Here is a 25,474-nt window from a genome sequence, read left to right as displayed (position 1 = left end):
AAAGCTGCCTTCACCTCAAAACAATCCGCATACCACGGAGGCACATCCTGGGGTGACTCCTTCTGAACCTCCACAGAATCTAACAAGGAAGATGTGGTAAGAAAGCCCTGGGTTCAAATCCCAGCTCTGCCACTAACACACTGCCTGACTTGGGCCGGTAGCTCAGTCTCTCTGAGCCTCGATATCCAGGACAGGTGTGCGTGGCCATGAGCTTGGGGGGGTTGGGGGAAGGGGAACGGGGTGGGGGGGGGGCACTTGGTGTCCAGACCCTTCACCAATTCCCAAGGAGCAGCCTTGCTGCTGCCCCCCACTCCCCTTCCCCCTCCCTGCTGCTGAAAGCATGCCTGCAGACTGATGTGGGTCATTCTTAACCAAATGTATGTCCTCAGGTTGGTGAGAAGGGGAGGGACAGCAGGAGCGTCATCGTCACACTGCACCAGCCCACAGCTTTCTGGGGGCGCTGCCCAACTTTCATTTATATGCTGCTAAGTTCCACTTTGGTCCATGAGGCAGGTGACCCTCAGAGACTTCAGCTCCTGGACACCAAATTGGGAAAGGTGACAGCACCTCCTCCCTCCCTTCCTGCTCCAAGGTAGCAGCTATAGTTATGGCCTTCTCCACAGCACCGGGCCCATCTGCTGCTTAACCCCCACAGCCACTCCAAGAGGGAGGTAGCTCTTGCCCATTTTCACAAATAAATGAAGAGGCAAACAGGAGTCAATTACTTGCCTGAGGTTATGAGTACTCAAACTTAACTGACTCTCCAGAAGAGAGACCAAACCACACACACACACAAAAAAAACAGAATCTCAGTCTACATCCATGAGGGACATTACCTGCTGTCATCAAAACTGTGAGTTAAAACATTTAAGGCCACGGAAAAGATCTTCCATAAACCTTAATAAAGATTAATGAGACTTTAATAAAGATATACTGTCCAACATAATGCTAAGTGAAAGTCACAAAGACAACATAATCTGATTTTGTTTTAAAGGAAAAGTGTATATGGGAAAAAAAACCCAAAGAATGTTCATAGTGAAATCACGGGTAGTTTTTATTTCCTTTTGGAGTGTGTGTCTATTTCTTTAATTTTCTTCAATAAACATTTAAATCTTTTATAATAAAAAAAGTTTAATAAATTTTTGTTTCATATTTTAAGAACAAAGCAGAAGTTACTCGCATGTGAATCAGAGGAATTGTGAATGTGTAAAACGGCCAATTCCTTAATTAATTATATCTGCTTTAAAATTAGAAATAAAATATAATACACTTATAATTATTAAATAGTTGTTGAATTTTATTTATCTGTTTTTTAAAAGCAGGCTATGGTCCCTCAGTAGAGACTCAGGACTCCACAAAGCCTGGAAGGAAGGCTCAAGTACATGGGCAGAGCACGCCTGAGGTCATCTTTGAATCCCTTGGCAATGAGCTCCCAGATAGGAGCCCTGTTCCCAAAAGGTGGCACCTGCCCTGACACATAACCACCCAGGATATCCCACATGGATTCGGATCATTCAGCCAGGTCCCAATATTTGTCTTTTGAGTTATGTCTCACAACAGTAGTGACGTGTGCATCTTCAATGACAAGTGTAATCATAGCGATGATGACGTGTGCAATGCACAGGCCCTCTTCGGCCTTATCCCAGTAGACACTAAGCTCTGGGACAGCAGGACGGTCTGTCCTGTTGAGACCGTCACAGCACCCAACACAGAGCCTGAACAGACTATGGCTCAATAAATATTTGTTGAATAAATGAACAACCAAAAGGATAGCATGATTGCTTAGGTTAATGAGTGAATGGATGAACAAGTGAATTCTGACCCAGAACGAGGTGAGAGGCTGCACTTGCCCAGGTTACCCAGCCAGAGTCCACTCCACAGTGAGATATGAGATGGCCAAGTGACCCTCACATAGCCACCATGTGGTAGACCTGTCCCCAGCATCAGCTGGCGCTGCTCACAGACAAGGCTATGTGTGAGATGGAGGCAAGGGTCACGGTACAAGGGGGAGGGAAGGAGAAAAGGTCCCCATCACGCAGGCTGTTTCTAGGAGAGATGCATCCAGGCCAGAAAATGCCCCTCGCTGCCCACCGAGGCAGCGGTGTCCATGCGAGTCCAAGGCCTCCACATTAATCAGTGTCACTCCAGTTCTGCGACCAGTGACTCCCTCTGGCAGGGCCTCCCTTCCTCCTATGGGCCTGGCCCCTTGATCTAGTCCTGCTGGTTTCTCTGCATCCCGACCCTGCCCTGGACCCAGCGATTCCAATTCTAACAACCTCTCTCTTATTAAGTCACCCAATGAGCCCCACTGACCTCAACTCTCTGCAGCCATCTGAGCAGCCAGGCGTTAAATTGCAGATCCAAGAGTGGAAATTGACTTTGTGTCCACGGTGGCTGTAGATACAGACACCACTGGACGGAGAGCCAGTGAGGAAGTCATCCTCTGTTAGGACAGCCTGCCAGAGCTGTTCTAAACTCGAGAAGGCCTCGATTCTGCAACTTACAGAGATCTTGAAGATTTTACTCAGTTCAAAGAAATACTATGGCTCAAGCAATGACCTAAAATGCATTTACTCACTCACACACAGGCTGACTTGGCAATCCCCTCTGGTGGGGCTTGCTCTGGTTTATAACTAGCACATCACCTGTTCCAAAAAGATGCTCAAACATCCCAGGTCTCTACACAGCCTCCCCTTGGCTCCGGTTTGCACAGGCCGTGTGTGTATTCTGTGAGAATGACAATCTCGGTCACTCACAGCCTTCCCTCTGGCTGTCTCTACTGCCTAGAATCCCTTTTCCCCAAAGGTTTCTTCCTTCCTGATTTCTCAGGCCTCGGAGTGAATATCATCTCAGAGGGGCTTCCAGACCATCCCTTCTAATGAGGCTTACAACCCCCATCACGTGTACCTGTCTTATTGATTCTCTTCACAGGATTTATCACTGGCTGCAATCATCTTGTTTATTTTCTGTCTCCCTATGCCAGCTCACCACTGGCCAGGTCTAGTTCACTGCTGTGTCCCCAGGTCCAAACATGGTGCTGACACAGAGGAGAAGTGCATTAAATTTGGGTTGGGTGAAAGGGAACGCCCCTCGGTCAGACAATGAATGAGCCAGGCAGACCCAGGCCAAATCAGAACCGGTCTCCGTGGGACATCAAACAAGGAACACGACCAGGGCTATTGGGCCCAGTCAAGGAAGCCCTGATCCCCTCTGCTCACAGTTCAGCAGGTGACAGTCTGGCTGAGTCAAGTTCCCTAAGGTTACAAGAAGTGATCTGCAGAGTCTATAGGGGCAGGAAAAATCCCCAAATCAGAATGTGTGTCCTAGAGTTTCTAGGCAAGGACGAAACAGAATCTCCGTCAGGACTTAACACCAACCAGAAGACTATGCTGCCATTACTATGACTGAGAGAAACTATCAACATGAAACAACAATCAACTAGGACATATGTCCCCAAGGCTACGGCTCCTGCTTCTTTTCTGCTAAATCCCCAACATCCAGACCAGTGCCAGCACACAACAGGCACTTTTGTAAGTATCTTTTTAATAACTTATTTGTTTATTAACTGCCTCCTCCTACGTGGTAAGCATTTTCTATACAAAGATCACTCGTTCTTCAAATCAGCCCTGTACAGCCAGGATTCCTGTCATTACCTCAGAGGTGAACTGAGATGCCCAACCAGCAAAGGAGGGCAGGGCAAGGCCTTGAATCCAGGGTGTCAGACGCCAGTCTGAGCTCCCCGACTATGGGCAGCCAGGCCTCCTGCAAAGCCAAACAGTAATAACGACACCATCAACCAACATCACGTGCCAAACGGGGAACCACTGTGATCACAGTAATCTTTTCAACAGCCTTCTGCGCTCCACAGAGGAGGCAACCGAGGCTCAAAAGGTGATGTCACCTGATGTAGAGTCTGCAGCTAACAGCTGGCGGGACTGGGAGTCCAGCCTAGGTGTTTTTCAGCTCAGAAGTAAGGGCCCTTGGGATTTGGCCACACAACATTCCCATGAAAGGGAAAGGTTGGCATGGAAGTTGGGATCATTTACTATAAAAATCAGGACGCTGTCAAAGAATCTGCACTTTGCCCATGGCTCCTACTGTAGCAAGTAACTCAGGACTCCATTTCCGGTCAGGCCAGCCCTGACACAGGACTTTAGCAGGTCCGTTCTCTCTGGGCCTCACTTTGCCCACCTGTTTAACCCGATGACTGGGTTCTAAAGTTTGCGGAATCTAAAACCTTCTCACTCGTTTAAAACTAAGTAAATATTAATGTGATGTGATGTTTTTTACAGCTTTCTACAGTTTACAAAACACTTTCCCATTGATTAGCTCATCTATCCAACAACCTTGCTGTTAAACTAATAACATCCTCACCTTTCAGAGTGGGAGACAGACTCAAGAGTGTTTTATGTTAGTCAAGGTCACACAGCTGGTAGGTGGCAGGAACAGAATCTAGATCCTACCCTCATCTAGTGGGCTTTCTCCTCCAACCCAGGCTGCCAGAAGGGGGAGGGTGGAGCCTGAGAAGGTCCCAGGGGTTGTGAGGGACCGTCAATGAGCCCACCCAGTCAAGTCAATAAGAAAAGAATCAGCAACACAGGCAGTTGACTGGAGAGGAAATAAGACAGCAAATTTTAAAAACTCCCAAAAGATACCAGATTGACAAAGATCAACCAAGTTTAATTCCATGCTGTGTTGATGAAAGGTATGAGGAAACAAGCATTTCTTCATTTCGGTGGGAATGCAAAACTGATGTCATTTCAGGAAGGGGAATGTGGCAATATTCATTACAATTTTAAATGCACACACCCTGTAACTGGGCAATTCCCTTCTGTGGTATTTACCCTACGCATCCACTCTCACACACACAAAATCACACTCAAAGATATTTGCTGCAGACTAGTAGCAACAGTAAACTAGGAATAACCTAAGCCCCCGAGAGAGGACTGGCTAAACAAACTACGGTCAGGCCAATAAATGAAGTAGATCTTTCTTTATGTACTGATATGAAATGATCGTGAAGATATGTTATTAAGTGGAAAAATGCAAGTTGCACAGCAATGTTCTTAGCTTGGCACCATCTGTGCCAAAAATGGAGTCAGGAAGTTCGACTGTATATATGCTGGTGTCTGCACGGTTTGTCTCTGGAAGAACATGCTAGAAATTGGCAGCAGGGTTGCTCTGGGGATAGGAACACAAGAATGGTAGAAGTGACTTCCATTCGTAACTTACAATTTTTTCAAGCAGGATCATGTTATTACATTTTCAAAATAAATACAAAAGCCAAGTCTACTGTCACTTGCCCACTGAACAATGCTGTATGTTGAAATCAGTATGGAAATTAAGTTGTTAGGTAGCTGGGTCTTCCTGGAGCAAGCTCTGTGTGACACCCCCTACACACACACACACACACACACACACACACACACACACACACACACCAATCTCTTCCCCTTGGGTCTGCTCCAATTGCAGCCTGAATCACAAGGTAGATCAGTTAACACTTCAAACAGCCCGACTGAGTAATAGAGTCTAAATCAGGAAGCCTGGGTTTGAATGCCTTCTCTACCAGCAAGGGTGTTTATCTTGATCTGTACATATTAACAAATGTATATATAGACGGATGTGGTACAAAGTGTGTGGAATAAAAGCCAACCCTTGAGGATGATTAAATCCTGGGGCATAATGGCGTTCAGTCACATGAAATACTTGGAGGTGATCAGATATTGTCCAAACCAGATACTGAGTTAAAACCATAGCAGTCGCTGCGGTGGGTGCAGGCTGGTGAAGTCATAATACCGCCTTATCTCTACTTATGATTCTACAACAAACAAATAGCTTTGAAATCCATGATACATGTATACAGTAATGCAGGGGTTGTTCCCATTTTATGAAGGAGGAAGAGGGGCTGGAAGAGGTCATGGTGGGCAACAGTTAAACCTGTGAAACCACAGCTACAGTTTAGGCTCCCCTCAAGGTCACAGGCAGAAGTCAGCTCATAAATGGCTCCTAGGAGGCAGGAAAAGTGTACCCAAGGAGGGACGCTTGGCTGGAGGTGGAACCTACAATGTTAACTTTAAAAAAAAAACAAAAAACCACTGCTTTTGACTGGTTATTTCCGGGTGCTGGGATTTTTTTTTCCCCTTTAACCTAATTGCATTCTCTCAAATTTCGATAAATTAATATCTGCCACTTTAGTAACAAGAAAATACAATTTATATAAAAATAAAACAGATAATCAGATATTCAGTTGAAAGATATTGAAACACACCAAACTGCTAAGAGTTGTTGTTTCTTAAGGGGAACAGATTACAGGATGGTGGTGGCCTCACTTTCTCTAACAAGTTAGTTCTTAACACTGGAAATTTTTTTCATTATTTAAATTTTTTTTACTAAAAAGATTTTGAACATTAATTTAAATATATAAATACATTACCTGTGTTGGCCAACCAACCAACCTATAAAATGAAGAATTTAAGACAATCAGTTATTTCTCCAAAACACTTTGGGGTTAATAGTGAACTGTGGAGCAATTAAACATCTGAGTTATAGCAATATAAAATTTTTGCTTTAAATTCCATAATTTTTAGCTTCCCTTATTACCTGACAAAATTGCTTTTAAATTTTTAACGTGTTCTGTAAGGCTCAGAGCAGAGCTTCTCCTGGATGTAGACAGACCCCGTCTTCCAGGGTGAAGCAGGGCCAGGTCGCCTGCATGGGCACCCACCGTGTGTGCACATGGCCCTGCCCATCAGCGCCGCCAGTCTCGCCGTCACCTAATCCACCCGACTGCAAAACACGGCAGCTGGTAAGGGCCGGAGGGAGTTGTGTAGCTCTGGTGTTGAATTGCCTACTGGCCACATGGTAAGGTAAGTATGGTCGCTGTTTTTCCACTTGATGTGAGCTTTCTTTAAATAATTGCAGATCTCGTGGTTGAGCCAGCAGCAGCGCTGCATGAGAGACTAGGGCCAGGGCCCAAGAATAGCCATCCTGAGCTTCAAAGAGCACTCAAGGCCAAGTCTGCAGACCCCTGGGTATCTGAGAATTCACTGACACCTTCCTCCCCGTATTAAAATATTTTTTAACTGACAGAGAGAGCTAAAAGGCAGTTTTACAGATTACAAAAAAAAAAAAAAAAAATGATTCAAGATGGATAAAACAGAACTGTGAGAAAAGGAAGATACCAATTGTAGATAGAATCTTTCAGTAGAGAATTTTGAAGTTCCTGATTTTCACCCAATCTTTCCACCCCCATGAGTGACTTATCCAAATGTTCCATGATTCACTGGGGAGGTTGGAAATCAGGGATTCTCTTGCCTGAAGTTCCTCCTCCGCCTTCTCCTCCTTCCAAAGCCATTCGTTTAAAGCACATGAACCCATGAGAAATGTCTTCCAACTTGCAATTCAAAGAGAAATCAGCACCTGTCACCAGGAAAGAGGACGCAACCTGGGGAGTTAAGACCTATCACGTTGCCTGTCTGAGATGTGACAGTTCCCGAGCTCCATCTGTCTCCACTAACTAACCTTTTTCCTCCCCTCTATCCAGGACCTGGCAGTTCTGCCCCAAGCAGAATTTACAAAAGCAAGACAGCCCCCACGATAGAAAAATAATGAATCACAGCATGGCAGAGATGGGAAAGATGGGAAAACTCGGGCCCAGAGAGGGGGCCAGACTTCTTCAAGGTCACACAGCAAAGGACAGGCAGAACCTGAACACAGGCCTTCTTCTCAGACTCCCAGGTACAATGCTTTCATCATGGCACTCCACCCATCTCCAGTGCAGCTACAAAATTCCCTCAACAAGATTTTCTCTTCCCTGACTCTAACTTAAAGAAGAATCAATGGAAGTTATACTTTTCTGCGGCAGGTATGACTATTGCAAAAACATACAATGCAAGGATGGTGCAACTCCAAAACAGACTGGGGATCATTGCTCTAAGGAGATAGATAATCTTAGGAACTCAGTCTAGACAAGGCACAAACAGGAATGGCTGAGGGGCCCCTTTAAAACACCATCCCTTCTCCACCAGGTGGACGTGGAGGGCCACAGCTCTCACATTTCTGTCGAGTTCCTACAACAGTGACCTTATTAGGCAAGACATCCCTGGGCCGCAAGTTCTTCATCTGTAAAATGGAAATGAAAACCCTCACGAGGATGTAAACTATGGATGTGAAAATACTACGTGAATTTCACTGTCGCAGGCTAAAGCGACAACAGTGGTGGTAAAGGAGTGAGAATAACTATTATTATGGCAATAATTATCATCACTGAATTTATTGAGGGCTTACTCTGTAAAGCTACTAACCTGGTGGTGGTGTGGGCCTGGTCCCACGACAATGAAGTCCTTTATTGGACAAAGGGCTTCTGTTAGGACAGCTGTGCCCCAGTCTTGCACTCCCACTCCATACCTAGGACCTGGGGACAAGCTGCACAGATCCCCGGGTGACACCGCTCATTGCGTCCTGCCTGTGAGACCTGGAGAAAACCTGGTCACGATCCAAGTGCCCCTCCCCAAGACCTCTCCCCACTCCCCCCGAGCAGCCCCCAGCTATGTTCTCGGACAGGAAATCCCAGTGCTCCTGCATGTGACGCTTCCAGGCGCTGAGTTCATCCGATTCATTCTTCACCCTCATGGGAGCCCTCCAGCTCATGTCTCCCCCCAGTCACTCACTGCTCATTCACCAGTCACAGGAAGTGCTGGGCCTTATGACAGGCTGGTTTCTGCCTAGGATGCCTTCCTTCCCCCTTCATGTCAGCAATTCCCACTCATTCCTTAATACTCTTTCTGCCACAGGAGCTGCCTGGACACTCCCTCTCCGCTGGTCACCCTCCATGGCCACCACAGATCTGTTCTTCTCAGGTCAGGGAAAAGGCCGTGTTCAAAGCTGCAACCCTAGCTTCGCACCCATTGGGAGTGACTTCAGCACGGACAGAAAAAGGTAGAAGCATCAAATGATAATCCATGGTCTGTAATGCATGGGGTCTACCAGTTTCCTCCACCAATTTGTCTTCAAACCATCCAGTCACTGATTGTCATAATTATTGTTAATTACACCCAGACATTGCACTGGGCTATCTTCTTATGGTTTCAACAACCCATTGTGATACATATTATCCCATTTCGCAGGTAAGGAAACTGAGGCCCAGACAAATTAAGGAACATGCCCTAATTCACTCCACTGCTAAACGACAGGGGAAGACTCAGCTCTGGTCTTCGTCACTCTTCTAGGCTGCCTCCCATTGACCCTCAAAACCCAGATTCCGGGCTGAGTCCATCATCTGAAACTGGCTAATATTGCTCCTCCTCTGGATCACTGAAAATTTCCTGTGGTGTCACCTGAGCAAAGGTCTTTCTTCTCACTCTGGGATGAATTCTAAATCCCCCTCCTCCCTCTCACTATTTTCACCTTATCCTCGAGCCCACCCAGCTATCCCGACTTGATCCACTAATCTGAGCCTGCTACAGTGCCCAGCCTGCAGACCACCCCCACCCGTACCCGCACAGGTGGCACATTGCCACATTCCTGCTGGGCACTGGTCTACAAAGTGCAAGCCAGGCAGCCACTCACACCCGCTAGGACAAAGAGCAAGTGCTGAAGGCTGCAGGCCCAGAGCACCGCTGAACAGGTACCCATGGCTGCACCCACAGGACAGGGAGGAGCTCTTGCCCAACCCTAAGGAGAAAGTGGCGTGAGGTCACCAGGACACTGGGGCACAGAGTCCTCCGGGCAGGGCCCTAGTCACACCTGCCAGGTGAGCCCCCGGGGGCCTCTGTGTGGCATGGTCAGCAAAGGAGCTAAATCCCTACCCCTCCCCACCACTCACTCTCTGAGCCTCAGGACCTTCACCTGAAGAATGGAGCTAATAGTATTTATCTTCTGAGGTTGCTGGAAGAGTGAAGTGAGCTCAACACAGTGGCCAGTACAGATTAAGAGCTCAACACAAATGGAATGCACTCATTTATTCATTCAAGAAACATCGAACGAATGAATGCCAACCATGTACCAGGCCCTAGGCTAGGCCCTGCGGATACAGTGGGAACCAGACAGGCTAGTCCAGTCCTTGTGGAGTTTCCACTCCTACAGGGGCAACAGGCAACCAATGAGAAACGAATTAATAAACAAGAAAGTATCTGAGAGTGGTAATGCCTTAAAGGAAAGCAAACAGGTAAGCAGAAAATGGATAGAGCAGGAGGGTCAGGGAAGGCCTCTCTGAGGAGGTGATGTCTCAGATCTGGAGGTGGTGAGGGAGAGCAGCAAGCCATGGAGCAAGGAGAGAGCATTCCCGGAAGAGGGAATGGCACGGGAAAGGCCTCGCTACACTAACTCTTGCAGACTACCTCTGTTATCTCTTGAGCCACCCCTGCCTGCTCCATAGAAGCAGCACACAGAGCTGAGAGGACAGTGAACTGGGAATCAGGAGAAGTGGCTTCTAGTCCCTTTGCTGTCCCTAAACTGCTGTTCGGCCTAGGACCCTGACCAGCAATCTCTGATCTTTAAGGGTCCTGATAAATCAAATGCTCATTGGTCAGAGGGTCCACAGATGGCTTGTATTCCCTCAGACTCCCTCTTTTTCCTCTTCTTCCAACCCACCCACCTCTTGAAGTAATTGTGATCCCCCAGCTCCTGAGCTGTCCCATAAGTGGGTATGTAGCTGAGGATCAAGGAAGTCAGATATAGGAATGAAGACAAATACGGAGGGTGCCCAAAAAATGTGTACAAGTAGACACTGGTCAACGTTGCTTAAGCGGTAGTTCGCTATAATCAGAAGTGATGGTGACCACTGACGGTTCCACCAGACGCTGGTGGTAACCACTGCGAGCATTTCTTGTAAGTGCAGAAGTCAAACGTGACTTGTATTCATTGTTTGCTATCAGTATACATGGAGTATTACAATTTTAATAGTTTTTTTCCTTCCTTAAAATGTGTATACATTTTTTTGGCACCCTCTGTATTTGAAAACTGATTCACTACAGGATCCTATCAAATCACTCCCTGGGCCTCCATGTCTCTATCTGTAAAATGGAAATACTCCTCTCCTCCTCCCCACAACACAGGATTGATGTGAAGATCAAATGGACATGCCAGATAAGGAAGCCGCCCTGCTTTACACAGGTACTGTAACGGGGCCTTCTAGCTATCTGCTCCTTGGTCATCTGTATCCTAAGTGCTACCCTGTACTGTGGACAAAGGCAGGAAGGAGGGAGGTGAGGGGACCAACAAAATTAATGCCAGACACTCTACAAATAGTATCTGATTGTTTAGGACCAAAGCAGGGGTGCCATGGGAGGGAGCTTTCTGGAAACATAGAAGCTTAAGAGCCTGCTCTCAAAGATTCTCAATCAATAAGTCTGGGATGGCCCCAGATGTAAAACTATTTTTTTAAAACTATATTTAAGCTGTATTAAAACTATAGTTTAATACAGTTGGTTTTGATACGCGCTCATGGTTGAGAATCACTGATTAATTCTACCAATCCTGGGAAGGTACGGTAGGACCTATTATTATTCCCATTTGGGAGCTGGTTAACTAGGGCACAGAGCAGCTGTCTCGCTCCTTGAATCACGCAGCTAATACGTCATAAAGCTAAGATTTGAACCAGACTTTGTGCTCATTCATCACTGGGCAACATGGTTTCTTCAGGCCAATCAGCATTTGCCACATACTCTTTCTACTAGCCCATGCAGCCTTAGAAATACAAAAGACAACACTCTCACATGAGGGGATAGCACTCACTAGCAAAGGAACATTTTTATGGCTAGACTAAGTCAATCATCTGGGGAGGAATGACGTGTGCTCACAATAAGCTAAGTTTATAGATGACGTTGAAACTTTGCCAGCTTTTGTTAGACAGTAATACCAAAACGTATTTCACTCTTCCTTGCTTCCCCGAACAGCAAACACTGAACAGAATATACCTTTCCTCAGGGATAACATGCTGTCTATGACCCATTAGCTCTGTCCTTTTTTTATACAGTAATGTACTCAGGAATAAGAGGCCTCCTTGTCGCTTCACTCAAAGGCCCCAAGTGGCCTTCAGGGCTGCAGTCCATGTGTTTCTGCCTCTGGTGGAACCGCACCCCTGCCCCGTGTCTGCACAGACGTTAACAGAGCTGACCTGCTGCTTCTAATGTCACAAGGCCTGGACAAGACTGCCATGCTTGGTTAGAATGATGCGCAAACTAAGAGCTAATTGGACCAAAGCAAGAAGGGTGAAGGGTTGATCAGATGTGGGAGGGACTGAGTCTTGAGGGGATTCCAAGTAAGGAAAGATAGACGTGGCATGGAGTGAATCCTCTTGAACAGCAGAATACGGTCACTGATCCACCCGAGTGTTCCCTGCCCCTTTTCCTCCCTGAATCCTCCCTTTCTTTCTCCAGAGTGGAGGCCAGCCTGCCCAGTCCCTCTGGAATAAATGACTGGACAATGGACATGAGGCTCACTGTACGGTGCTTGTTTCAACCTCCCTGGAAGGTGTAGGGACATTTGACGGGACACCTCCTTGCAAATACCGAGACTCTTGGAACTCTTAGCCCCTCCCCAGATGGGCCAGAGCAATGCCCTGAAACAGACAGGATTCCTAACAGTGGTTGAACATTTCACAAAGACCTGCCCACTGGAAGTGTGTTCTGATAAAGGTTTCTGGAGTCTCCAAAACGTGTCTGCTTTTCATTCTTTTGTGTGCAAGGCTTATCTTGGAGACAAGGTCAGTGGGCTCCTTGTGGGGACCAGTGCAATCCCCCTTCACTCTCCTCACCCACACATCCTAGCACAGCTGCAAGCACGGAGATGGAGCCTCTGGAGCCAGGCAAATGGTCATTGAATTTTCTGAAAGATCAAACAGCATTCATTCAATATTTATCAAATAGTCAATAAATATTTATTGGGGGGCCTTCAATGTGCCAGGAACTGTGAAGGCACTGGGGGATTTGATGGTGAACCAGCTTGATGGGGTCCCTTTCCTTAGGGAGCTCTGGTCCTGACTGGGCCAGAGAGAAGAATAAAGAATAAACATACAAACAAAGGTGATCACAGGCTCACACCAGAGTTTTACATTTAACAAGGCTCCAGGGGAGGCCAGGGATGGAGATGAACCTGGCACACAGTGGGCCCTGAATAAATAGGTATTCTCTCCCCATTCAAGTCTCCCCCAAAGCAAATCCTTTTCTGCAGCCTCATCTCAGCTCGACACCCCTTAGAGTCCCCTCCACTATACCTTCTCTCCCACATCCCACTCACTTCCACCAAGCCCTACCCCTGCCCCCGCCACTGAGGCCAAGTGCAGATACCCCTTTCCTGCCTCCCATCACCCCCATTCCAGTTTTTTCTATGTGTTCAGCTGGATTAGCCACACTGCAGTGGTTAAGACCACGTACCCCAAAGTCAAGCAGACCTAGGTCCAAATCCCAGCCTTACTACTATTTGCCTGGATGATTTGGGACGAGTCACTGAACTTCTCACAGCCTCCGTTTTCTTGTTTGTCATAGTACCAACCTTACCAGGTAGCTGAGGATTAAACAAGATAATGTACCTGAAGGTCCTAGCTTTGTACCTGGCACATACCAAGTGGTCACTAAGTTAGCTATGTTCTGTGATTTCTGTGTTACTCCTCACTGCCTGCCAAGTCCAAACTCCTCACCAGGACATGCAAAGCTCTCCTGTTTGGCTAGTTTTCTATCATTTTGGTTTTGGGGTGGCTGGAGGGCAGATACAAGCTCATTGGGGTGACAAGTACAGAGTGAAGGCAAAACACAGAAAGCATCTGTAACAGACTGTGGGATCACAGAGCAAAAAGGGGCCACTTCTTAGAGGGGGGATTAAGGGAGGTGGCACTTGAGTGGACCTTGAAGGATGCAGATGGCAATGGGGACGGGGTGGACAGATGTCCCTGGTAGGGGCTTGGCATAGGAAAGGAACTGCAGAGCAGCACCAGCACCACAAACTCTGGAGTCAGCCTCAGTCTACTTAACTGTAAAATGGGGATAAAAGTGGGGACTACTTCATGGGGTTCCTCTGAGATTAAATGTGATTGTACATGTGAATAATTTAGCATGGGGCCTGGCAAAGTAATTGCTTGGAAGTGTCAGCAGCTGTTAACTGCTCTCATCACCATTAATGCTGATGGATATAGTTGAAGAGGAGGCTACACTGGGAAGATCTTAACAAGGGTCCATGTTAAGAATATCCCGTTGTGCTGCTCTTGCAGCAGTGGGTACAGGATTGCATGGTCACACAGTACTTGATGAATAGATGGATAGATAAGCATCTGAGACCTCGAATGCCACAGCCAGGAGTTTGCTCTGCAGGTCCTGCAGGGTGGGCCTGCAGATGTTTTGAGCAGGGGCTGCTGTGCCTGGGATTGCCACCCCAGGATAGTAAGTGGCACCCTCCATGTCATCCTCAGTGCCAAGGAGCCAGGGCAGGGCCCTCCCCCGGTGACCTGGGTACCACAATTCCCGGTAAGGATCCTGAGACCAGAAATAAAGGCTCAAGCAGCCACGTTGCCAAGGCTGTTTGCCATGGCAACATCAGGGAGCCACTCGTGGGCTGGCTCTGCAATTGCTCAGGGCCTGGCTGCTACCATCTCCTTGCTCTCCCTCTGCTACATGACTATGTTCTGCCAGGCCAGCACAAGGAAAAAACACGGCTGCAGAGCTGCTGAGGAACGTCCATCTCAGCCAAGCAGGGCTTGCCTGGCTGAGTTCCCAGACAGTGGGTCCCAGACAGTTGAGTCTCTGCCACACAGAGCCAGCGAAGCAGACAGCAGCCGGGGGTCCTGTCCTGCCTTGGCTGGGTGATGTGATGGCATCCCCTGCTCTGCTCCCAGTCTGTTTCCTCACTTCAAGGGAAGGCATTGAGCAAGACCGTCTCTCAGTTACTCGTAAAAGCTCAAATTTACATGGGTATATTTACATCATTGTCATTACCACATTATAGTGGCTGCCATTTATTGAGTGCTTACTGTATGTCAAGCAATGCTGTGGGCATTATTTACCCTCTGCAGTTATCCTACTAACATATTATCATCTCCAATTTAGCACATGAGGCAACTGGGGTTAGAGAAATTAGACACTTGCTCAAGGTCACACAGATAATACGTGGTAGACCCCTGATTTAAACCCTTGGCAGTTAAACTCCAAAGCCCAGAGCTCTTAACCACCATCTCATCCCTTCAAGCAGCATCTAACTGGATTTGGCTTCCTCAAAGTCAGTATTATAACACTTGCTAAGGCTGGATGGATTCCTCTTCCCCCAGAAGTTTAGGGGGAAGAAAAACATAATCCTCTAGAAGATCAAGGACCAAGAACTTGGGTGGGAAGATAAACAGCAGAGGCCGCATTAGATGTGTCTGTTTGTATGTAATACTAACAATGGCTCCTAATGACTATTTCTAAATACTTCACAAATACTGTCTCTGTTAGTCTTCATCAGTCCCATTCCCTAGGGGTGAAAAACTGAGGCAGAAAGAAATCTTGTGCCAAGGCCACAGGGCTTGCCCCAAGCAGAGTTCAATCCTGGGGTTCAAAGCCCTCAGCTACCTAAACAAATAATTAGGCCAAAGGTTTTTTCTTACCTAAAAGACAGAGGCTTTGGGGCTAATCAACGGCTCTGTCCTCCCATGTACTCATCCTGGTCTCCTATGCTAGACCTGGTAGCAACTCAGTTTCTGCCCTAAGGAAAGGGTGGGGCAGGGAGCCTGGAGTCCAGCTGCTCCCAGGAGCCTGTAGATTCAGTGTCTGGCCCAGCAGTGTGACTGCAGCCGGGCCCCTCCTCCCCGCTGTGAACCCAGGCTGCTGACCCTGAGGTCCTGTCTCTCTCATTCAGTGGTCCTGAGAAATGAGAAAACCCAAGGTTAACTGCAAGGGGAGTGAGTGGGGACCTTTGGGGTTTGGGAACAGTGAGAACAGAAAGAAAATGCAGCCTGTTTAGGGCTAGTGGGTGGACTGCACTCCAGGGTCCCATAGCCACCCGTGGCAACAATGTCTCTCCCAGGACCATCCACCCTGCCACCTCCCCCAGAACGAAGACAACCCCAGCAACAAGTCCTCATACTGGAAAAGAAGTGGCCAGGGAGTGAGGGACTTGGGCCTCCTGCAGTTGGGTGGCTTCTCCTTCTGTGCCTCAGTGTCCCTTCTTCTGGAAAAGGTGGGGGTAGATCTGAGGTGCTCTAAGGAACCTCTGGAGCCTAGTTAGAGAGGGAGCTCGGGCCAACGTTCAAATCCCAGGTTAGACACACTACTGCCTAGACCTTGCGTGACTTACCCTCTATGCCTCCATTTCATTACTTACAAAGTGGGGAAAACAGAAACCACCTTACAGTTATTGGAAGACACCCATGTAATCAAGTCTCTTCGCAAATACACACTGCAGTCGTCCCAGATGACATGATGTGATGTGATAGTGGACGGCTCAAAGCCAGGCGTCTACAACAGCTGAAACTGGGTGATGGAGGCATGGGGGTGCACTAGACGGTTCCCGCCACTGGCTCTTTCTATATGACTTTGACATCTTCCATGGCAAATTGTTTAGAATACAAAGTTCTTTTCAAAGATCCTGACACCTAATCCCATAAAACACTCTTCTGCTCACAAACTTGTCTACTTAATGGGTAACCCCCATGCTAGTGTAGGATAATAATATTATTTCTTGCCGTCCCAGAGCTGTCAATCTAGTCATAGGGATAAAAGATCGCAGGAACTCCAGGATACTAAGTGGCACCTTCGTCGTTGGTGATGGAGGCAGAACAGTTAGCTTAAAAGGCTTCCCAGAGAGAACAGGGATAGGTGGGGGCTTGAAGCGCAGGTAGGCTAGGAGTACCTTATAATGGTGGGGGTGGAAGTACGGGGAAGATACGCCAGGTCACTCCACAAGCATTCATTAGTTTCTCCTCTCTCAGGAACACATGGTTTGAAGATACAAAACTAGAAGTGTCTGCCCTGATGAGGCTCATGGGCTAGCATATTTGTTCACTCAGTGAGGATTTTGAATGACTGCTGTTTTGGACACTGGTCTACCCACTGTGGGGAAAGAGTGCTGAATGAAACAAAAATCTTTGCTCTTGTGGAGCTTAACAATCTGGAGTGATTTCCTAAATAACACTTAATGTGACCCACGTTAGAAGAGACGCATCTATTATTTGGTGCTTATTATAAGCCAGGCATTGTGTTAGGTGCTTAAAACCCATTTTGTTGTTTGCTTTTCATTGATTCCCTGCAACAACCTCGTAAGGGAAGTAATATTTATCTTTTCAGATGAGAAAAATGGAAGCTCAGAAAGGTTACGCGACCCGCCAAAGGTCTTACAGCCAGCAATTTGCACAACCAGGACTCTAATCCAGGTAGGCTGCCTGCACAGTGAATGTGATGCTGCCACACTTGGGATGCAGTTGTGTCTGGAGATGAGCAACAGAGCCATCACCAAAACAATGACTTGGGGGCTGGGTCTTGCAGGATGAGTAATGGAAATGGTGGAAATGCAGACAGAAGAGACAGAAGAGCATGAGCCTAAACTTCCTGGAAGAAAATTCGTGACATATTCTTGGTGGACCAGGAGCCCAAAGGGAAAGCAAACAACTGAGGATAAAATTGGGAACCTAACTCTCTAACTTCAAGTACCTGGAGGCCCTTGAACATGAGGTTAAACATTAGGCGTTAAGTGAAAAGTACTGGGGAGCCATGGGTGATGTGTGAGCAAGGGAATGACATCAGCCATACATTCTAGGACAGATCCGCCAACAGTGCTGAGGACAAGTGGAAGGGGGCAAAGTCTAAGATCTATTGGGTAGTAATTGCAGGAATCTACTTGTGAATGGGTAAGGACCAAGACCAGAAGAGGGAGAGAAGAACAGAAAGGTCAATCCAATCCCACAGATTCTGGGTGTCAGCAGGATGGATGTGAGGCACTCAACTATCTTAGGGAAGAGTGATAGTAAACAACTCTGCTCATTCTCTTCCAAATGACTTTATTTGGGTTCCCTTCACCCTCGCATAACAAGAATTGTGCTTCCTGTTTTTACATTTAAAAAGATTGCATGGATGGGAGTTAGTTCTCTATTTGATCCTGCCCTTCTAAAAGTGCTTCAAAGAGAGACTTCCAAGTTTTGTGAGCAGCAGGCTGATGTTCATTTTGCATATATTATATTATTTAATTCTCAACCCTGAACGTTAGGGCTTATTAGCCCCATTTCACAGATGGAGAAACTGAGGCTTGGAGAAGCAGGGAGACTTCTGAGTTCTGCCTTCTCTATATATACTGTGCGGCCATTTGCTCAAGGTGCTAGAAGTACAAGAATTACAGAAATAGAAAGGTGTCCCCATCTTCACGGAACTTGGAGTCAAGCAATCTGGAAACCTCCTCCACTGATGGTGGTTCTTCTAATTACTCAACAGGTAGTGTAGGTAAACTGTCATTAGCAAGTCTGTGAGTTCTCTGAAATTGTAAACTCCTCATCTATAAAACGGGAATAATAATAGCACCTACCCTTTGTAGAATCTTTATGAGAATGAAACATAATAATGCAAATAGAAAGCTGGGCAGAGTGCATAGCATCTAGATGATGTTCAATAAATGTCACTGATGATGATGATGATGATGACGATGATGGAGATGGCTATTAGCCCTGCAATGCTGGTATTAGGACCTGACTTCCAAGACCAAGCCCCCATTTGCAAGGCTGCTTCTGACTCAAAGCAGTATTCTTTCTATTATTCCAGAGAGAGAAGGAAAAGGGTGACTCACGTTCTGGCAATGGGGGAGCTTCTGGCTGGCTTGCACCAGCTAGGGAGAGGAGGGCCCCAAGGTGAAGGGGAAATATGAGCCCCCAGTTGCTGGGCCATTGCCTTTCCTGGGTTTCACAGGCATCCTGATCATTAGCACTAGTGAGGAAGCTCCAGTGAAAATAGAGCCCGGGCCTGATAAACAGAGCCAGCAAACAGGTGAAGAAGTTACTCCCCCTGGTCTCACACAGGTGAAGGGTAGGCAAAGGCACGCAGCAAAGGCTGCACTTCAACCTGCACCTACAGATGGCTACAACTTTGACTTGGAAAAGAAGTTGGACCTGCTTTGGGGGTTGTGGAGGCAGCAATATTCCAGACCTAGCAAGTAAACACGAGGACTTCAAGCCATTTTCCCAATTCTCCATGTGGCGGGGACCCCTTCTGAGTGCTCAGGTCCAGTTTTAGAACAATGAGGGGATAGGATACCAATTGAAAAATGAACCAAGTTTACAAACACAGCATTTTACAGAACAGAACCATAAATGGCCCATAATCATATGGGGGAAAGGTTCAGCATCACAAATAATCAAAAAATTGCACATTAAAACAATAAGGGTGACAGAATTTATTGATGAACAGACTGGTAAAAATGAAAAACAATAAAAATACCAAGAGTTACCAGGGAATGGGAAACCAGGCATTCCCACACAATGCTAGTAAGTGTGTAAATTAGCACAATCTTTCTAGAAGGCAAACCAGAAATGTGTTTACCAAATGCCTGCATAGTTCGTTTGACAGTACTTTCACTTCTAGGAATTTAAATAAAGGAAAGACATATGCAAAGATATTCATTTCAGTACAGCTTACAATAGTAAAAAAAAAAAAAAACAACAAAAAACAGCTTAAATGACTAACAATAAAGGACTGATTAAATACATTTTGGTTCAATCCTCAATAATACTATATAACCACTAAAATGTTATATTAAGTAAGATATTAACTGATGTGGAAAGGCAGTCACAGTATATTGTTTAGAGGAGGAAAAATAAACAAGTTACAACAGTATGATTCCAAGTTACAATTAGTATATAAAGAATGACTCCATTTTTCTACAAAGATATAATCAACAGGAATCAATAGGAAAGAAAAAAGTCTGAAAAGGACATATACATAAAAATTAATAATGGTTATTTCTGGGTAAGATTACGCATTTTCAATTTCTTTATGCTTGCCTATATTTTCTAACAATTCTACAATTAAATATTTTTAAACCATAAGAGGTTTTGGACCAGATGATTTATAAAGTTCCTGCCAACTCTGACATTTTGGGCATCTATGATTGATGCCCCAAGCAACTTCAAACAACCCATATTTAGTGTGGGCTTACTGCGTGGCCTTTGGAGCCTAAATCATTGCCCACAGCTGTAGCCCTTTGCATTCCTCTCTCCCCATACTCGCTGCCCAGCTGTCTCCCCAGCCGGCCTGGGAGCTTCCTCTGTCTGTCATTAATGTGCCTAGCCAAGAGCTGAGCAAAGGAAGTCAGTATGGTGACAGGTGCCCTGGGGGCACAAAGAGATGACAGGCACAACTCTAGCTTGAGAATCTTATTGGGACACAGGACTCACAAGCAAAATGCTTGGTTGTATAACACAAACTAAGAAAACCAGAGGTGAGAGAAAGAAAGCAGGGAAAGCCAGGCTGGAAAGGCCCACTAGATAAGGCCATGCAGGATGGGTGGGTGAGGGCACTGCAGGCAAGGGGCACAGCCTGAGCAAAGGTAAAGCCAACCCAAAGTCCTCTGGAATACATGTACCAAACCTTTCCAAGAAACTTTCACAATCCTTGGTCTGCTGCATTTCTGAACTTTGGCCCGAATGGGTAAAAGTTGAGTCTCTTAAACAGAAGTGCTCCCTCTACCTAACCCTGGATTAGCCTCCAAAGACAACAAAAGTCTTTTGGATAAAGACAATAAATTACCTTTTTATTCACTTTCCCCACCCCTTCCAAAGGGAGGCGGGGAGGGTGCGGGAGAGAACTGCAGGAACCAGACATCTCACATGCAAACAGTGCTCACCCCCCACCACCAGGCCCTTGGCTTCTCTTGCGGGCACTACCAGCCCCATTTGACAGATGGAGGAAAGCAGGCTCCGAGAGTTAAAATGGCTTGATCCGGGGTCACCCAGCCAGAGAGTGGGGAAGGCGACTCCACTCAGGCCTTCTGACTCCAAGTCCAGTGCTATTTCGAGGTAACACACAGGACCTGGAGTCAGGAGCCCTGGGTGGCTCTGTCACCCGCTGGCTGCGTGGTCCTGCACAAGCCGCTCACCCCTCACAGCCTCTATCCCCAAACTGTAAAATGAGGAGGAGACACGCGATGACCCGCCCAGGTCCTCTTCTGGCTGGGCTTTCTAAGCCTTCTAGGGGCGGCTGCAAACTCTCCCTATCAATTACATTTCCCAAGTTAGGCCGGCAAAAATCACCAGAAGAGCCTCAGCCTGTCACGTGGTTAAATAAAAAAAGCAAAAGTCCCAGATTAACTTTCACTGCGCTGCTTCTGCTGACACCTGATTACCCAATTTTCTAGTTTCCCTGGGTGAAATAGCCCTACTGGGTAGGCCTGCTGGGCGTCTAAAAGGGCAAATAATTAATTATTGGTGGACCGAAGAACACTGAAGATGGAGTTAAAACCTGGAGTCGAGTCCATAATGGACAGCTCTTGCTCTGGGTCCCTGAACGCGTCTCCGGCTATTTCAGGCCTCCTTCGCCCGCGTCTTAGTCGAAGATTTGGAGACACTCCCAGACAAGTGCCAGGACTGAGGACAGAACTTCCCCAGGGGCACCTCTGCCCCTCCCGCACCCAGTGCCCCTCGTCCCCGGCTGTCGGCGGGGAGTTAGGGGCGTGGGGGGCTGCGGGGGACCGTAGTGGTGCTGGTGCTGGTGCTGGGATCGGCCTTCCGCGCAGACCTGGGCTCGGGACGTGTGGCGGCGCCCGGTGACCGCCAACGGAGCTCCACTGCAGTTTCGTCAGAGGTAAAGGTACGCGCCCGGCGCGCGCAGCGTGTGCACACAAACATACACACCCGCGCGCGCAGCCCACTCAGCACACACTTACCCCCACCCCCGGCCTTGAGAAGAGCGATCACACTCCATCAGCCCCTTCAGCCCCTGCCTAGAACCCACCCGAGAGCGCCCGCCACGGACCACGAGGCCCCGCGGCTCCCTGACGCATGGACGTCTGCAGCGAACGAGGGGCGGCCTTCTCCCGCGTGTGGCAGGCTTGCTCTCCGCGACATCCCGCCACGCCGCGCCACCCCAGCCGCCAGCCGGGAGTCGGCCCGGAGCTGAACCTCTAGGCTGCCGCGTCCCCTCCAAGTCGCTTCTCCCGGCTAGGAGTCAGCTTGCAAGCCTCTCCCCGCCCACCCGGTCCCATGACAGCTGCTGCCGCCCAAAGACAGGCAGATTATAACAAGAAGCAAAGTTTCCCCCTCAGCCCTCCCACCCCCGCCCCCTCCGTCTTCCCCCTCCCTTCCAGTGTTATGCAAAACGAGCCGGCACTGGCACTCAGACTCCAGGTACCAAACCAGCCCTCGCGAGCCGCGCCCGGTTCCACCCGGCGGCCCCTCTCGGCGCCCAGGCGTGCGCCCGCATCCGGGATCTCACACTCGGCGCCGCCGCATCCTCATTCTCCTGGCTTCCCGCAACCTGGCGCCCAGAGAAAAAGCCTTAACTAGGGGGCCAAACTTTATGCTTGCAACAGGCATGGGGCTGGGGAAACCTAAAGAAGGGGCAGGGGGCGCGCACACCTAGTGCAGGCATTTTCCGTAGCTACTTGTCCCAACAGCACACACACACACACACACCCGCCTCGGTCTCCAAGTCACCAGCTTCCTCAGCCCCCCCCATACACACACACACCAGCACACCACAGCACCCTCTCCTGTCACGCGCGTGTCGCCGGCGGAGCTCCCAGGCGCAACCAGAGCCCGGGACGCCGCCTCGCCTTCCCTTCCCCCCAACATCGCCAAGCGCGCACCCGGGCCGCGCGCCGCAGGGGGACCCAGGCGCCCCCAGACAGTCCTTCGGCCCCCATCCTGCCTTGCTTTTCCGCCGGGGGGTTCAACCAGGTAGCGAAACCAGGAAGGTGCTATCCCCGCTTGCCATGTCCACGTGCCCCTCAGACCCCTATGCCCTTAGCGGACAACTGGCAGCAAACTCCGCGCTGCAGGCGCCGATTGAGCCATGGGGCCGATGCGGAGCCAAGGGGGGACTGGAGACTGGAGGACTAGGGGACTCCGAGGACGGCGGTCGGCGCCTGTGCCGGGGCCACAAGTCCACGTGAAAGTACGGCAGCAAGTGCCGGAAACCTGAGGGCGCGCCTCCAACACCCAGAGCTAGCCTGAGGGTACCCCACACCTTGGCGCGACTTCACCTCTCCAAGGAAGCGCGGTACCCCCCCATCCCAGCTCTGCCAGCGGGGGGTACGGATTCCAAGCGACCAAGGCTAGACCCTACCCAGCGGCCGTAGCACCCCCAACGCTCCAGCTTGCGCAGGGGAACCTCCAGCTCCCTGCCCCCTTAACGGAGCACATCGCAAGGTGCATGGAAGTGGGACTCTGCAGCCTGGAACCCCCGACCCCTCAATGCGCCCACTGCTGCCTCCGGGTCTCCGCGGCTGCGGCGGCAGCCCCCGCAGCTCAGAACCCCTGCACCCGGCCCACGGCCCCAGCTGGCTGTACCTGCGTGTCGGCGAGATAGTTGAGGAAGAAGGAGGAGAGCTCTTCGTCCAGCAGCGCGCCGCAGTCGTTCCCCGCCATCTTCCAGCCGCGGCTGCAGCGTGCCGCGGAGTCAGCGCCGAGCGGGCCGGGGGGAGGGAACCAGCGAGCTAGCGAGGAAGGCGGGAGGAGGGAGCGAGGCCCGCGGGAGGCGGAGGGCGGAGCTCAGGCCCCGGCTGCCGCAGGGCCGCTGGCTGCGGGGGCGGGGCCGCGCGGTGCCTGAGCGAGCCGGGAGTCGCGCCCCCACTTTCCTGCGCCACGTCTGGAGCCGCGATCCTCGCTGGCAGCCCCTAGCCGGGAGGAAAGCGCCCGCAGCCCGGTGACGGTGCCCAGCCTGCAGCCCGATGCCTGCGCAGCAATGCGGGCAGCCCCCCGCTTTTGCCAGAGCGAATCACGTTGCCTTAGCGTTGGGCGGATCCTTCGAGACAACCTGCTTCTGCACTGCTGGGGAAACTGAGGCCCGGGAAAGCAGAGGACCTTGTTTGAAGCCACAGTGCACTTCAATAGCAGAAAGGCAAAGCTAAGATCTGACTGCCCGGGAGGCTTGAGTTTCTCTACCCGGGCTGCAAGGCCAAAGAAGGGATACCATAGGTCAAAGGTGGAGAAATCAGGGAAGGCTACTTGGAAGGGGTGGCATTTTTATCTTTTCCTTGAAAGAGGTGTTGTTGACCCATATTCTCTGTTAAGTTTGGCCATCTCTCTTTCTCAAGGCTCCCTCACTGCCCTACACTCTTTCAAAAATAAAAACAAACAAAAAACTACAATGACTTCTCTTGCCATGGGCCACAATGCCTTGAAGTAGCCAGGCTCCTAAGGGCTTCCCATTAAACATCTCTCAATGGGCCTCTACACACTGAGTGCTGCCTCCATTCACCTAGTAACCACATCTTCAGGGCCTCCTCCCCCACTGTCCCTCAGCCTGTCAGCCCATTCTCAATCCCCCATCATGGGTTCCCTCGGCCCAGCAGGCTTTGCCTCTAAAACACTGGTCCCAGGTGCCTTTTTACATTTGTTTCAGTGAAGATTTGATCCATATGTCTCTCCTTACTAGACTCCAAGACCCATGAAACTAAGGCCTGAATCTGCTTTTGCACTTGTCACATCTCCAGTGCCCAGCACATAGTAGGTACTTAATAAATAATTTATTAACTGAAAACCCAGAGAATTGTGATCCCCCATCACCAAACATTGTATAGATAAGGAAACTGCCCAGAGTCAGGGTGCACATGGAGTGTCTGAGTCAGAACCCAAACTCAGGCACCTTGAACTCTCATCTTCAGGGCCTGCAATTTGCCAGGCAGGAGATGAGGGCATGGCCTGGATAAAGGCATGAAGGCGGGAAAAATTAGACCTGTTTTATTGGGCAGGCCTGCCTCCTGCTCTCCCCTTACCTGCTCTCATAAGGGCTGCCCCACCCTGCCCCAGCGTGGGCACCCTCCCAGCCAGAGGAGGAAACAGGGAGAGTCCCAGTACACCTGCTCAGACTTGAACACGAGAGCAAGAGCTTCCTTCTTCTCCAATCTGAACTTCCCAGAACCACAGGGTGTGATTTCACTCTTTGGGCTTTAGGCCAGCACACTTTTAAGGAACAATGATTTCCAACAGAGAGTCTACATCTGGCCTTGGAGCACTAGCCTGGGAGTCAGGAGTCCTGGGTGCTGATCCAGCCCTGCCACATCGTCCTCTAGTCTTGGGCAACTCAAGAAGTTAAGAGCATGGGCCTTCTAGTCAGACTGCCTGGTTTTGAACCCCCGAAAGTCATTTAGTCTCAAGACTCAGTTTCCTCAATGTGTATCATAGAATTATATACTCCATAGGGCTGTTATGGTGACTGAGGAAATAACATATGTGAAGTGTTTCACACAGTGCCTGACCTCATAGGAAATATGCTAAACTCTCTGGCTCTCTGTTTCTTCATCTGTAAAAGTGAAGATAAAATACATATCCCCTGAAGGCACTAGCCAGTGTTACTTTCCTTTCTTCTAG

At 48.9% G+C, this 25,474-nt stretch overlaps 1 protein-coding gene across 1 annotated transcript in view; it reads right to left on the bottom strand.

Annotated features, from left to right (window-relative positions):
* The window catches only part of PPARGC1B (PPARG coactivator 1 beta), a 93,979-nt gene extending 70,323 nt beyond the window's left edge, over positions 1 to 23,656 (bottom strand). Inside the window, exon 1 of the mRNA XM_019734379.2 lies at positions 23,453 to 23,656. Within this exon, the coding sequence (XP_019589938.2) occupies positions 23,453 to 23,530 (78 nt within the window). The 5' untranslated portion in view covers positions 23,531 to 23,656. The remainder of the gene's footprint in view (positions 1 to 23,452) is intronic.
* Positions 23,657 to 25,474: the final 1,818 nt, after the last annotated feature.

This window comes from Rhinolophus sinicus, linkage group LG10 (genome assembly GCF_036562045.2).
Source record: "Rhinolophus sinicus isolate RSC01 linkage group LG10, ASM3656204v1, whole genome shotgun sequence".
Taxonomy (NCBI): Eukaryota; Metazoa; Chordata; class Mammalia; order Chiroptera; family Rhinolophidae; genus Rhinolophus; species Rhinolophus sinicus.
This window is presented reverse-complemented; position numbering and strand designations above follow the sequence as displayed.